The sequence below is a fragment of the Protopterus annectens genome, chromosome 10.part0 (assembly GCF_019279795.1).
Source record: "Protopterus annectens isolate FY-2018-M chromosome 10.part0, PAN1.0, whole genome shotgun sequence".
In the NCBI taxonomy this organism is placed as follows: domain Eukaryota; kingdom Metazoa; phylum Chordata; order Ceratodontiformes; family Protopteridae; genus Protopterus; species Protopterus annectens.
The window spans coordinates 337,730,204-337,745,185 of NC_056744.1; the positions used below are offsets into that span (position 1 = coordinate 337,730,204).

The 14,982-nt window shown below is 42.2% G+C and overlaps 2 protein-coding genes across 3 annotated transcripts in view; one reads left to right on the forward strand and one right to left on the reverse strand.

Moving 5' to 3' along the window:
* DARS2 (aspartyl-tRNA synthetase 2, mitochondrial) overlaps positions 1-10,422 on the reverse strand; it is a 1,354,455-nt gene extending 1,344,033 nt beyond the window's left edge. Inside the window, exons 1-2 of one of the 2 annotated variants that reach the window (XM_044085228.1) lie at positions 10,295-10,422; positions 9,447-9,608 (exon numbers count right to left, since the gene is read on the reverse strand). In XM_044085228.1, the coding sequence (XP_043941163.1) occupies positions 9,447-9,606 (160 nt within the window). In that variant the 5' untranslated portion in view covers positions 9,607-9,608; positions 10,295-10,422. Of the gene's footprint in view, positions 1-9,446 lie in introns of both variants that reach the window. The other variant, XM_044085227.1, reaches the window with a different exon arrangement.
* Positions 10,423-10,517: 95 nt separating this feature from the next.
* CENPL (centromere protein L) overlaps positions 10,518-14,982 on the forward strand; it is a 634,883-nt gene continuing 630,418 nt past the window's right edge. The window contains exon 1 of the mRNA XM_044085229.1: positions 10,518-10,983. The gene's annotated coding sequence lies outside the window, so the exon portion shown is untranslated. The remainder of the gene's footprint in view (positions 10,984-14,982) is intronic.

Here is a 14,982-nt window from a genome sequence, read left to right on the forward strand (position 1 = left end):
AAAAAAAAAAAAAGGATAAAGCTGCGAGTACAGGAATACACAACTAATAGGCACAGTGTTTTTAAACAGGAAATTAGATAAGCTGAATTAATGTAACGAATGACATTTCAAACTTCCACCTGCAATTCACAAGTGTTTAACCTTCCCTAAGACTTAGAATTTTAAAACAAAAAAATCTTCACATATTTATTTTATTTTACATTTGTTGACCGGGATGATCTAACTGGATGCATGTCCATTTTCAGTAGAGTCCCGGGGAGATTGCTCCAAGAAGTTAATTAGTAAAAGTATTCAGGTACAGATTATAGGTTTCAACAGTTCAAAAATTTACACAGTTTAAACATAAATTTAGGTAACAAGTATGGTACAGATTCATACTTACAGTTTTGGCAACTGCAAAAAAAAAAAAAAAAAAACAACTTACACAGATTGTACAGAATTTGTTGGAAGCAATTAGATGAGGTATTTTACACTCTATTTACAAAAGACTTGGTTATACAAGTTAAATTAGCTGTGAAGGGTAAGATATGTCTTGGTAAAGGATAAGTAATAGGTGGACACTGACAAAAGTCAGAGCAGACATAAGGTCTATAGCAAGAGAGAGAAGGGAGCCAAATAGGATTAGTCTGGATTTGTACAGGGACATAACCAATGGGTTTTAAAATAGAGTTTCAGATTGTGCTTAAAAAGTGTAAAAGAAGACAGTGATGTAAGTTCGTAATGGAGTTGGTTCCAGTTTTTTCCCCACTGCATTAGAGAACAAGGCATCTCCTGCCATGTTTTTAGATTTACATGTTGATACAAGTAGTTTATTAGATGATCGTAATGTCATGAGGTTTTTATATTGGGTAATGAGGCTGGAAAGAATTGGGGTATTTGTGGGTTGGTGGAGGGTCTTGTGGCCAATGGTGAGTTGGTTATAATGAATCTGATTCTGGAGCTCTAGCCAGCCTAATTGTTTCAGGTTATAGCAGTGATGGCTCCTGACAGGAGAAGCAGTGACAAATCTGGCAATGTTGTTATATGAGCTGGTCAGCTTGTTCAGGTTATATTGTGACAGGTATGTATATATTGAGGAAGCATAGAGAAGTGTGGAGATAAGGTGGGAGTGGGCAACAGTGGTTCTAGCTAGTGGTGGGGAGAGAAAGGGTTTAATCCTGTAAGATCCTAGTTTCTTGTTAACAGTTTTTATGGCATTGTTGATGTGGGTATCAAAGGTCAGGTTGTTATCAATAGTTACCCCTAAAAGTTTAGTTGTTAGATCAGGAGATATGAGTATGCCATTGTTGAATGAGATTGAGAAACTGAGTGGGAGTGACTTCCTGGTAGGAGTAAAAAGCAAGAGTTTGTTTTTTTTGGGGAGGTTCAAGAGGAGGCAGTGTTGTAGAAACCAGTTCTCTGTTACACTAAACATTTTTTGGGTTAGAGTCTGTAGTTGGGATTGAGATTTAGCTGCGCAGATTATTGTCGAATCATCTGCATATTGTATGCAGTTAGCTTGGGGAATAGCTCGGTTTAGGTAATTGATATATATTGAGAAAAAGGAGGGGGCCTAATATGGAGCCCTGGGGAACACAGGTAACAGGGAGATGGGATGATAGGTTATTGTCCCATAGGACAGCCTGTTGTCTATTCTCCAAGTAGGATTGGAACCATTTAGTAGCCACTGTATTGAGAGAAAAGGATTTTAGTATATTAATAAGTAGATCATGGTTGACCATGTCAAACGCTTTGGAAAGGCCGATGAAAAGTGCCAAAGAGAGAACATTGTTATTACGGTTAGAATTGATGCAGTTGGTGAAGGATAAGAGAGCAGTAGTTGTGCTATGGAAGGGTCTGAGTGCCGAAGAGAGAACATTGTTATTACGGTTAGAATTGATGCAGTCGGTGAAGGATAAGAGAGCAGTAGTTGTGCTATGGAAGGGTCTGAAGCCATGCTGACACTTAGCCAGAAGATTATTCTGAAGTAGATGGTCTAGTAACTGTCTATGGATGCACTTTTCCATTATTTTTGCTAAGGGGGAGAGTAGTGCTATGGGACGGTAGTTAGAATATTCTATGGAATTTCCATCCTTGTGTAGGGGAATAATGTGGGAGATTTTCCAGATGGCTGGAATTCTGTTTTTTTGTATGGTTCTATATCAACAGTGATACAGGATACGCTATGGCTTTGGCTGCTTTTTGCAGATATTCAGCAGGTAGTTGGTCAGCTGATGGGGTAGATGGTTTTAGCTTGTGTAAAAGGTTGCAGATAAGGGAGGTTGGGACTGGTTGCAAGTGGAGTATTGGAAGAAAGTTATCAGCAAAGGTTGGGAAAGCATAGCCATCAGCTGTAAGTTGATTAGCTAGTGATTGGATGGTCTCTGTGAAGTAGGTATTAAAAGCATTTGCAGTTTGCTGTGAATTATCAGGATTTGCCCCAATAGGGGGTGGTGTAGTGGATTGCCCAGGATGAAGTAAGATGTTTATGCCGAACCAGAACTTTTGAGGATTATTGTGGTTAGTCTGCTGGAGATGGCAGTAAAAGTTTTTTTTATCTTCATTTCTTATTTGTCTGAACTTTTGTTGGTCTGTGGGGTTTTTTGTTGATCTCCACTGTGCCCAGACTATATTTCTATGCTGTACTTTTTCTGGTTTCATTAGTAAGCCACGGGGCAGGTTTAGATTTAATGTTGATAGATCTCTTTATACAACAGTGCAACAAAACAAAACAAAAAAAATTACTATAAAAAATCATTAAAGGAGATTTTTCTGTTAACACAATACTGTACTGCACTCTGCCGCCACCCAATGCACATATACTGGATTTGTTCTAACAAGAAGCATATCTGAATATCTGAACCTACACTTAGAAAAGCAGTGCTCTGCAAGCTATTGTTTATAAAGGTGTTGGGAAAACAAGAGACCATCTGTAGCCTCCAGTGTGAAGAAAGAGGTTCAGAGAGCCAATCCATTCTATGCTGCATAATCTGGAAAAATTCAGCAGAAATGGGGTAAATGGGGGTGGGGACAAGACAGCCTCATCATCATCATCTGATTTTCCCCTCAAACGATCAAAATCAGAGACTTACAGAGATATTACTTGAGCCTTTTTTGGGGGTGGGGGAGCAGCTCAACCTAATAAGACTCACTTGGCATCCAAGGTGGAAGGAAATGCCTCAGAAGATCCAGATCAGTGTCTTATGGTTCAACTTACACAGACATTTTCTAAAACTATTATTATTTTTTTAAGCAGGGGGGACTCAAGTCTCAGAAGATTCATGTATCTGCAAAGGAATGGAAGAAAAAGAAAAGGAATACCTCAAAGAGATAAATGGAAGGGGGTGAACAGAACGAATGACATGACAATGAAACTTCTGAGTAGGAGTACCAAATGGCAAAAGTGAGAATCCAGACTACAACGTCAGCTCTTTCCTTTTTACACTACACATACATATACACAATGCAGCTGTATGCGATTACAGCACTGATTTTGCATTTCTGCACGTACTAAACATTTCTTCTATTTTACTTCTGTTAACTTCATACAACTCTACTCTCCACAGATAACCACAATGTATTTTTGCTTGTATTATTTTGTACTAAGTTTTATTTTTTTCTACTGTAACTCTTGGGTTGTTGCTGAAATGGGTCCCCAGAATGGATCAGTCCACCACCCCAGTCAACAAACTTAAATAACCTAACATCAGATAACATAACACGACATAAAGACTGACATGGGAAAAAAGTAGGACAGCGGTCTGTGCAAGCAGGTGGTCCTAAACCTGCCTCCAAATAACTGCAGAAGACATTCTCTATGTGAAAAATGCCCTCATTAATCACATCAAAAGCATCAGAGCAGGAGAAGCTAATGCTAGAAGACCGTGCCAGAATGAATGACACCTGGGCCATAAACAGCAAAAACACCACGTATGAAATGGTCAATGAAAGGAATACCAGCACGAAGGTATCATTAATGAGAAAAGCATGGAAAAGAGAGCCGCCCTAATGAGCCACTCCTCAAGGGTTCACAGAGCTGCCCTAACGAGCCACTCCTCAAGGGTTCACGGAGCTGCCCTAACGAGCCACTCCTCAAGGGTTCACAGAGCTGCCCTAACGAGCCACTCCTCAAGGGTTCACAGAGCTGCCCTAACGAGCCACTCCTCAAGGGTTCACAGAGCTGCCCTAACGAGCCACTCCTCAAGGGTTCACAGAGCTGCCCTAACGAGCCACTCCTCAAGGGTTCACAGAGCTGCCCTAACGAGCCACTCCTCAAGGGTTCACAGAGCTGCCCTAACGAGCCACTCCTCAAGGGTTCACAGAGCTGCCCTAACGAGCTATTCCTCAAGGGTTCACAGAGCTGCCCTAACGAGCCATTCCTCAAGGGTTCACAGAGCTGCCCTAATGAGCCATTCCTCAAGGGTTCACAGAGCTGCCCTAACGAGCCATTCCTCAAGGGTTCAAAATGCCAGCCACAAGGAAGAGTTACAAGAGTGCAATCTAAAACAAAAAAACTCCAACAGTAAGTGTGACGCCCCTGCACTGGCCCAGTAATCAAGGAGCATCAATCCTCACCAGTGGCAACAGTGGGGAACATGCACACTGGGAGGATAAGTACACACACAGTAAAGTGCAATTTCCCTTAAGAGCACACAAGAGATCAGTCAATCTGGGGTTGGTTTCTCCCTCTTTCTCCAGATCCCCAGTAAGATTCCCCACTGGCACAGCTATAGGGTTGAGATCTCAGCTGGGTGGCCAAGCCAAAACCTCCAGCATCGTCTCTGTCCAAACAGTGCTTTGTGACCCTGCCCAAGTAGCTGACAAACACACACACACTGAGACTTGACATATACAAAACACACACACATATACCTGGGAGAGGCTGGCACAGGTTTACTAGCTATGCCCCCTTCTGCCCAGACTATAAGGTAGTTCTGACTGCCACCAGCCAACTCTTTATCAGCTACTTAAGGCCCTTAACAAAGGGTGTCCAATCCTACTGTGTAATGTTATTATTATCCAAATGGTAGTCTGATCAAGAGCAAAGGTATTTACGAGTGGCCTCTACAATGTCACCATATAGATATGCAAGTACTGTAACAGCTTAAACATGTCTCACATATATCAGCCACAAAGACAGATTTAAATATATTTAATAATAAAAGAACAAGACAATAATAAATATGTAGTCACAGTGACTTCAGAGTTCAAAACCACAGGAAATATTTAAAACAACATTGCAGGACAGACTCAAATAAAGAAAACATCTAAGCTAGACTTTACTATATTCTTATCTGAATGTAAGAGTTACTATGTCCTAAAATACTTACTTACAGGGCAAGGCAAGTGCAGATGGTGATGAGTGGATGTTTCCAGGTCAAAGACAAAATATAAAATGTACAGTCTCTCTGTCTCTCTCTCTCTCTCTGAGAGTTCGTAAATTAATATCAAATATTACTACTGGGTTAGTTTGGATGAAATCACTTTATGTCACCCGACTTCAGTTCCCAAGCTAAACAGACACTAACAGAATTTAACATCTCTATCTGAAAAATACATCTCTCTCAGATGTTTGCAAATATTGGAAGTCATAAAATATTAAAACTCTTTACATTTTAAACCTAGTAATTACTTTTCTTTCAAAGACAATACAAAAACTTCTAGCTGTAGACATTGTGTCTGCTACACTGAAACAAAGAACTTTTATAGCACAATTGTAAAGCAATTCAACTTATTTTCTTTAAGTTTTGAAAGTTAACCCTTTATGCTTCAGTTTCTACTATTAAAACATACATTTGCACACCTATATAGCTTAAATGAATTTCTGTTCTAAGTCGGTAGGGCATGCTGTGGTTACATTTTAGCTCAGTACATAACATACAGTTCTGTATAAATCATAACAATATTCACACATGACATAGAATTACTTATAAAATTCCAAGATAGCTGGGCTGGCATTATTTCCCTATATCACAGCAAGCATGGCCACTGCTAGGAAAGTCTGAGCCTTTAACAGTAATGCCCTTGACCTGTGTGTGCTGGTGCTGCAAAGGTAGAAGCCATAATCAGCAACAATGACAACACACCATCCCAAGACACAATAAGATCAGGTAAGAAAAGACATAAGTTCATAGGTTGGTACTAGGCTATCGGCCCTAGTGCCTATACAAGCCTAGCCATAACAATTCCCTGGCTATTTCTTCCCACAATATTTATTTCCCTGTACCCCTGTCTAGCAGGGCAACTGACACCACCCCCAGGGTGCATTTTCTCTCTCCCATCCTATCGTCAAGGTTCCTTTTGAAGAGGGCCACAGAGGCGCTCTGCTTGACATGTATGGGCAGTCTATTCCAGAGTCTGGGGTGTCTCTTGAATAGACATACACATTGCGTTATTGACAACAACAACAACAACGTAATGCTACTCAATGCTAGAAGTCTAAATCTCAAAATGCACTCACTCAAGGCACTCCTTAAAATGGAGATATCTGTGCAGTGACTAAGACCTGGTTCAAGGCTCCAGAGAGCACCCCTGCACTACCAGGCTATAACTCATCACACTTTTCGGCCATGTAACCTGGACTGAAACGCCAAAGGTGGAGGTGTGCCCATATTCATTAAGGATATCCACGCCTACAGGCTAGTTGCTCAGCATAATGCATCCGAGGTTATCCAAGTACAATGAACTCTGGGCAAAACTGCAATCCAAATTGTAGCTTGCTACAGATCCCCCACCATGCCCCAGGATTCCCACTCCTCTTTTCTTGATGTACTGGAAAATATTAGGGTTCAATCAAACACCCTAATAATGAGTGACTTCAACTACCCCACCATTAACTGGGAAAACTATTTGTGTACAAACTCCTTAGATCAACGCTTTCTAGAATTCATATGCCATGGATCAACTTATCCACACCCCCACCAGAGGCAACAATATCCTAGACCTAGTCATTACCAACATGAGTGACTGGTGTTCCACACCTGAAGTCAACTCCTCGTTGGTCCGATCAGACCATAGGCTAATCACCCCTGATATCCACATCCCGCCCCCACCCCCCATTAATGAAACCAAGGTACAGATTTTCTCCAAATCCAACTTCATGCTTCTTAAGACAGAAGTAGTGAACTTCATGACACCCATGCAGATGGACAACACAGTTACAACTGCTGAATCCTACACAAATGCACTCTATAAGCACTTACACGAGTGCATGGATCGTGCTATCCCAAACAGAACCAAGATGCTATCCTCCAAAAAAGGAAGCCAATCTGGTGGTCTCCTGCCAAAAACAAACTCTACAACAGAAGGAAGAAACTGTTGCAACAGAGAGTAAAATCCCATGAGTGGAGGAGTTCCCTGGTCAGCCTCAGTAAAAACCTGTGCTCCCTTATAAGATCCTCCAAAGCTAGCTACGAAAACAAAATTACCACTAATTCTAAGGACAACCACAAAGCATTATATAGCTATGTCAAGAATCTTGATGGCAACACCCAGATCTACCCTGAGTTACAGCACAACAGCACAAAAATTACAGAACCAACTGATATTGCCAACATCCTGGCAGATAGGTTCAGTGCTAACTTTACCCCTCCCCCCCACCCACTAAAGGGCCCATATCTATACAAGAAGAATGCAGAGTCCCTGTAATCACAACTACTTGGGTAAAAGCTGCACTCTCTAAAGCCAAAAACAAAGCATCCATGGGACCGGAGAACATCCCAGGCTGCGTTTTACATGAACTTCAGAATGAACTGGCTCCCCACTTAAGCACCATGTTCAATAATAGCCTCGCATCAGGCTTTGTGCCTACTGAATGGCGCGCAGCAACAGTTATCCCACTCCACAAAGGGGAAGCCACCACTGATCCCAGGAACTATCTACCTATTAACCTGACGAGCCTGGTCTGTAAGCCCATGGAACGTATCATCATGGAACTCACAAAAAAAAAAAAGACATTGGTAACCTCCAAACTATGGATCCCACCCAGTTCAGGTTTGTGAAAGGCAGATCATGCCTCCTGAACCTGATGGACTTCTTTAAAGCAGTCACCAAAGCCGTAGATGAGGGTAAGGTGGTTCACACAGCCTATCTTGACCTCGCCAAGGCTTTCAACACCATCCCTCATTCTGGACTTATAGCTAAACTCCCTAAACTAGGCATAAACTCCTACGTCACAAGATGGGTTGCCAACTGGCTCACTGACAGAACCCACACTGTTAAAGTTGCAGACTCCAAATCTGACCTCAAAGCAGTGACAAGTGGAGTACCACAGGGTTCTGTCCTGGGACCTCTCCTGTTTGGTATCTACTTCTCTGAAGTACAGGCTAACACAGGAGGCCTCTGGCTAACGAAGTTCGCAGATGACTGCAAACTAGGAGCCATAGTCAGAAGGGCCTCGGTGAGACAGATGCCTGGTGTCAGAGCCATGGCCTCAAGGTCAACGCCAAAAAGTGCATTGCCATCCCCTTAGGTAAAAACCCTGTACCCAAGAACTACCACATAGGCAGCAATCTACTTAACACCTAATTTGAGATGAGACCTTGGGATCCAGGTGGACAGTAGTCTCTCCTTTGATAGTCACATCGCCACAGTAGTCAGGAAGTCCTTCTATGTGGCACACCTCATCATAAAAGGGTTCTCATCCAGGAAAAAAAGAGGTCATTGTTCCCCTCTACTTGACACTCATTAGACCAATTATAGAGTACAACACCCCTTTTGGAATGTACCTCACAAGACATCTGCAGCAGCTGGAAAGTCCACAGAAGTATCTCACAAAGAGGATTACTGGCCTCAAACAAATGCCCTACACTGACCGCCACAAAAAACTCCACCTTTACTCCGTAGCATATCGCCTACTCTGAGGTGATCTCTAACATATAAAGCCATGCTACACCTAAAGAAATCCCAATCCCTCCGAGCTACACGCTTTAGGGACCTAAACCTTGTCACCACAATAAACAGGACATGCTGGAGGGATAGATTCTTGTCCCAGAGACTTCCCATACTCTGGAACAGGCTACCCATCTATGTCAAGCAAAGTTCTTCATTAGCACTCTTCAAGAAAAATCTTGATGAGTGGATAGGAAATACACTCCGGGAATCACTTCTGTGTCTCTGCTTGACAGTGGCACAGGAAAATAACTTTCTTGGGTGGCATAAGCCAGAGAACCTTGTTGGCTAGGCTTATGTAGGCCCTTGGGCCAATAGCCTAGTACCTACCTATGAACAACAACTTGGAAGACTAGACATCTTCCGTAACAGCTCCCCTTAACTGTTGCGCACGTGATTTGAGTTCCATTTTGTGGCGATTCCTGCCTTCTTGCACTCACTGATTTTTGGAACATCTACATAGTGCCATTATGCAAATAAGTGCTCAAAGACTGATTTCTTCTCCAAGACATTCCCCCCATCAAACTAGCCATTCAGTCAGTGATATAGCTTTTATTTGTACCACAACATTTGGTTACCTGCAGAACTTCTCTTGGATGAAGGTTTAAAATTGGAAAGCTTTCTTTCATTAGTTCTGATTAAGTTATGGACTTGTAGTAATGAAGTTGGATGAAACCAAACACATCTGGCAGCACATCGGAAACCAAGCATCATGAAAAGAGATGTCTGGACGGCCATTTCTAAAGAACAATGGGTGAGTGACTTCAGTTAGAATTAAAAATTATCTTATTGAAAAATTGCGGCTGTCGAAGCCTTCTCTCCACTAACACACAAAATGCCACATGAAAACATTTCTTTTGAAAAAAAAAACGATTAAAATGACTGAATCCTTTTTGTAATAACTATCTACTCCACAGGTCACACTTTATCGCAAAAACATTCCATAATAATACATTTCCTCGTTTGACATTGAGATGCATCATTCTAGTGGGTGGTTAACCGTTTGAGAAATTTTCTAGGTCTACAGACCACGATTCACCATTTTCAGTTATACATTGCCAGGAGTATTATTCAGACTTCCAGTTCAGCATTTATTCATAATCCACATAAGGCAATACGACTCGCACGAAAAAAAATTTCAAGTTCTAAGTGCTGCTGCAGTCTATCACTCAAGGCAGAACACAGAGTATCATGACCTCCGTGGCTAAAGAATAAAAACAGATACAGTTCCCGGCTAGAAGTAGAATTGACTCCAAAGGAAATCGCACGGACTCAGCAAAGTATGTCAGACAAGACAAATTAAAGAAGAATCCCTGACTAGAAATACTGCTGGCATTTAAAGGGGGAAGAATTACCGGTACTGACAACACATGTGATTTACTGTTTTCGTACACATCTACTGCTTTCATACACGGTACATCCACACCTGTCCAGAAATGACAGCAAATTACTTCCGTTTTAAATACCAATCCCTTTCAAACGCCCACTGTGATCATGTCTAAATTCCCATTGGTGAAAGGTCACTGTCAACAAGACCTTCTATCACCTAGTTTACGTCACCTTTCTCCTTTCACCCGTACGGCCAGACCAAAAACATAGAAAGCCGATTCACGTTGGTGTGTGTCAATCTTTCGACCCCAACAGCCTCTTTTGTTCCCAAGATTGAATCAATTGTTTCTGTCTTGGATCCTACGCTAGGGCTGCTGGGAAGAAGCGGATTCAAACGGCTGGCGGGCCGTCAGTGGGATGGATCCTGAGTGTATTAGGTTTATTGTTATTTGAAGGTGGAGTTTTGTAGATAGGGTTTTTTTTTTTAGTACCACACTGGTTTTCATTCTGATGTTCAGCTTTAGTGGATCCTTGAGTGACATTTTATTGTAGGCGCGTTATAACTATTAGATGTCGTTGCTATTCAAAGCTAAAAGTGAAGATTTTAACTGTCTGCATGGCCTCATTGGTACTTTACTATACAGGAGTCGGATATTTTCTTTTTGACCGTAGACTATCACTGGCAACGGGAGACTGGGGCTTCAGGGCTGAGCTTAAGTGCAGGGCGGCTCCTGCTCCCCGGGCCCCCAGCATTTCGTGAGGGGAGCAGCAGATTTTCTAAAAGAAGTAAGTAAGGCAATGTGAAGAAATCATTATAGAGTTTACGTTTGTGTAATAATTTCTTATCATGCAAGTGGGTATGTTTGTGTCAGGTTCAGTTGTCGCTGCCCACAGTATTTTGCAGTACGTTGTGATTGGCAACATCACAGATCTGGTCCTGAGCAAGCTAGCTGTTGTTTGATCATGATTATTGATGAGTTTGCATTGTTTTTGTTACCCTACTTTTTGATTGTAAGGATGTCCCTTAAATGGCTAGATGTGCACGTGTTTGTTGAATTAGATTACCTTTTAAAGGGAAAATACAATTTCAGATTTTGACAGGTTTAACATGGAAGTTATTAGATTTTGGGCACAAACAGCAGCTGGGGGTGTGACAGGCTCCTGCCCATCTAACGGGACTAGGCTGTTAACGTCAAACACAGTAAATCTCCAATCGTTTATGTAGCGTTTAATCAGAAATGTATTCTCTGATCTCATTTTCCCCAAGCTCCTGGCATTTATATATGTCAGTATTTATCCTACTGTTGTTTCTTATTACCTTAAAATATCCACTTCCACATGTTGCTGTTTGAATCATAACACCTTTACTTTAGAGGCAATGGCTATTGCAGAGATCTCTTTTGGGCAGTTGACATGTTAAGAATTTGAAAGAGCCGCAATGTTTTAGAGAATGTACTCCACTGAATACAGAGTATGTCTGGAAACCTAATATGACGTCTTGTGCTTGCTTTACTGAACATTAGTTATTTACCTTTGTACATCATTTGTATGTAGTCTTATTATATTATTTGCTAATGGCTTATGTAGCATCTATGCAATATTGAACTCAGTAATGTCGCTAGGTATAATATGTTTGTACGGACATTACAACTGTCTCTGGGTTATGTTTTGTTTATTATTTATCGATAAAAAGAAGATGATGAGTCGGCATAATACTATAACAGTATATCGCAGGATGCACAGTAGTAAATCCCCGCCCTAACCACGCCTCCATCCCGGCAGTGTGTGTTGGCTTTTGAAGCTGCTGAATATTCATTTCTTTGCCGAAATAAATACTGATGACCATGTCTGCACTGCAGGAAGCGCGAGTAGGGTTACCACCTGTCCCTCTTTGTGTCATGCGTTAAAACCTAAAAAATGGCAAATGTCCTGAGATTTTAAGACAAAATGTATTAAGTTTTCCTTAATAGTTGCATAAAACAGTTATTTTGTATCTCGGGCACACAAATATTCGATGAAATAGCCTAAGCAACTCAATTGCTAAAAAAATAAGCTTTTATTTTGGCAAAAAAAGTGAAGTTATGTCCTTTGCACAGGCCGTGGGTATGGTTTGTCCGGCAAAATCTCACATTTCTACAAAAAAAGTCCCACTTTGGGCATTTGAAAAGGTGGCAACCCTAAATGCGAGGTCCAGCTATGATGGCAAATATATAGAAGTTATGTTCTTACCATAACGTTCCATGTTAGTTGTCTTCTTCTCGCCTTCTTCTTGCTGGATGGGTTCGGAGCCGACCTCGGCTCGCCACTCTAAAAGCTCGAGTTGGTTCCACCGCTCGAGGCTCCCTTATATCCCACAATGCTAGGCGAGTTACCTCAGATCTGTTTGTAAGCTAACCCCAGCTTATATAGTAACAGTATAACTATAAACAGAGTCCACCTCTAACAACAGGAAGAAAGAAGGGTGACCTACATCCTGACCCAGGAAATATGCCCAACAGCATATGTCTTAAGAAAGAGGTGGTAGAAAGAGAGGTCACAATCACAACTCCTCTAGGTCTGTCCAGGCCAGGGGAAGGAGGTGGGAGAAGAAGAGAAGAAGACAACTAACATGGAGCGTTATGGTAAGAACATAACTTCTATATGTTAAGTTGTCTATCTCTTCATTCTTGCTGGATGGGACCGTCCCTAGCACCTTGTCCCGGGTGGCCTAACGGAACAGACTCCTGAGAACAGTGGAACCAAAGTTAGCTCTATGCCTAGAAGCTAAATCCAACTTATAATGAGAAATGAAAGTGTGAGGAGTAGCCCAAGTAGCAGCTGCACAAATGGTGTCAATAGGCAGTCTGTCTTGTAAAGCTAAAGAAGTAGCCAAAGCTCTGGTGGAATGAGCCTTAGGTTTATCAGGCAGCTTTTGATGTCTAATCTCATATACAAGGGAAATCAATGATGTTAGCCATCTGGATAATGATACCTTTGAAACTGAAAGTCCCTTTCTGCTCTCCGCATAGGAGACAAACAGCTGATCAGATTTTCTGAACTGTTTAGTTCTATCCAAGTAGTACCTCAATTGACGGTGAACATCCAGGCAGTGTAATTTTTGTTCAGACCTATTGGAGTATTCTGGAAAAAAGACTGGTAGATCAATGGATTGATTCAGATTTGATGCCGATACCACTTTAGGCAAAAAGGATGGGTTAGTTCATAGGTTCATAGGTTCATAGGTTCATACTAGGCTATCTGCCCGAGGGCATTTACAAGCCTAGCCCATCGTTTTGTGGCTTAGGCCACCCCTTTAGTATGGGGAACTATACCCATTATTTTTCTGTGCCTCTGTCGAGCAGTGACACTGAGGTAATCCCTGGGGTATATCTGCGATCTCCCATCCATTGGTCAAGATTTCTCTTGAACAAGGCCAGCGAGGTGCTCTGCCTCACATGTACCGGGATTTTGTTCCACAGCATAGGGAGTCTTTGGGTGATGAATCTATCCCTCCAGCACGTCCTATTAATAGCCGTGTCAAGGTTTAAGTCTCCCGCCCTTGTGGCTCTGATGGATCTAGATTTTTGAGGTGAAGCATATTCATCAAATCTGGGTTTGACATGGCCTTGTATGTTAGGCAAAGGTCACCTCTGAGCAATGATGGCGACTGAATAGAGCTGGAGTTCTTTCAGTCGGGCAGCATAGGACAGATTTTTGAGACCCTTTATCCTTTTGGTGAGGAACTTTTTGGCCTCTCCAGCTGCTGCAAGTGTCGGGTCAGATACATTCGAATGGGGCATTGTACTCAATCATTGGTCTGATGAGTGATGAGTAAAGGGAGACTATGACCTCCCTTGATCTAGATGAGAATCCTTCATGATAAGGTGGGCAATGTAGAAGGTCTTCCTAACTACTTTAGCTACATGGGTGTCGAATGACAGACTACTATCAACCTGGGTCCCCAGGTCCCTGATAACTTCTTCTGTGCTCAGTGGATTGCCACCTATTTGGTAGCTAGGGGTAACCTTGTTTTTCCCGAAGGGTATGACTATGCATTTTTTGGCATTTAACTTTAGGCCGTGGCTCTGGCACCAGTTATCCGTTTCTGTGAGACCCTTCTGAAGGATATCTGTGTCAGATGTGTTTTCTACTATGGCCCAGTTTGCAGTCATCTGCAAACTTTGTCAGCCATAACCCTCCTGTGTTTGCTTGTACTTGAGAAAAGTAGATGCCAAACAAGAGTGGGCCCAGGACTGAGCCCTGTGGGACACCACTTGTGACAGGCTTTGAGTCTGACATGGCGCCAGCAGCTCTGACCCTGTGGGTTCTGTCACTCAGCCAGTTTGCAACCCATCTTGTGATGTATGGGTTGACATTTAAGCTGATGAGTTTTTCAATGATACCCGAATGGGGTATTGTATCGAAGGCCTTAGCCAGATCGAGGTAGGCTGTATGGACTGCCTTTCCCTCATCAATGGCTTTGGTGACTGTTTGAAAAAGTCAACCAAGTTTAAAGGCATGATCTGCCTTTGACAAAGCCAAACTGGGTTGGATCCAAAGTCTGCAAATTCCCTATGTCTTTATTTATGAGGTCCATTATGATCCTCTCCATGGCTTTGCAGATAAGGCTTGTCAAGCTAATGGGCGGTAATTTCCAGGGTCGGTGGAGGCACCGCCTTTGTGAAGTGGTACCACAGTTGCAGTCGCCACTCCTGAGTGCGTATCCAGAGGTAAGACTTTGATTAAACAGCTGTCCTAGCTGTGGGTTTAATTCCTCATTGAGTTCATGGAGCACACAGCCGGGGA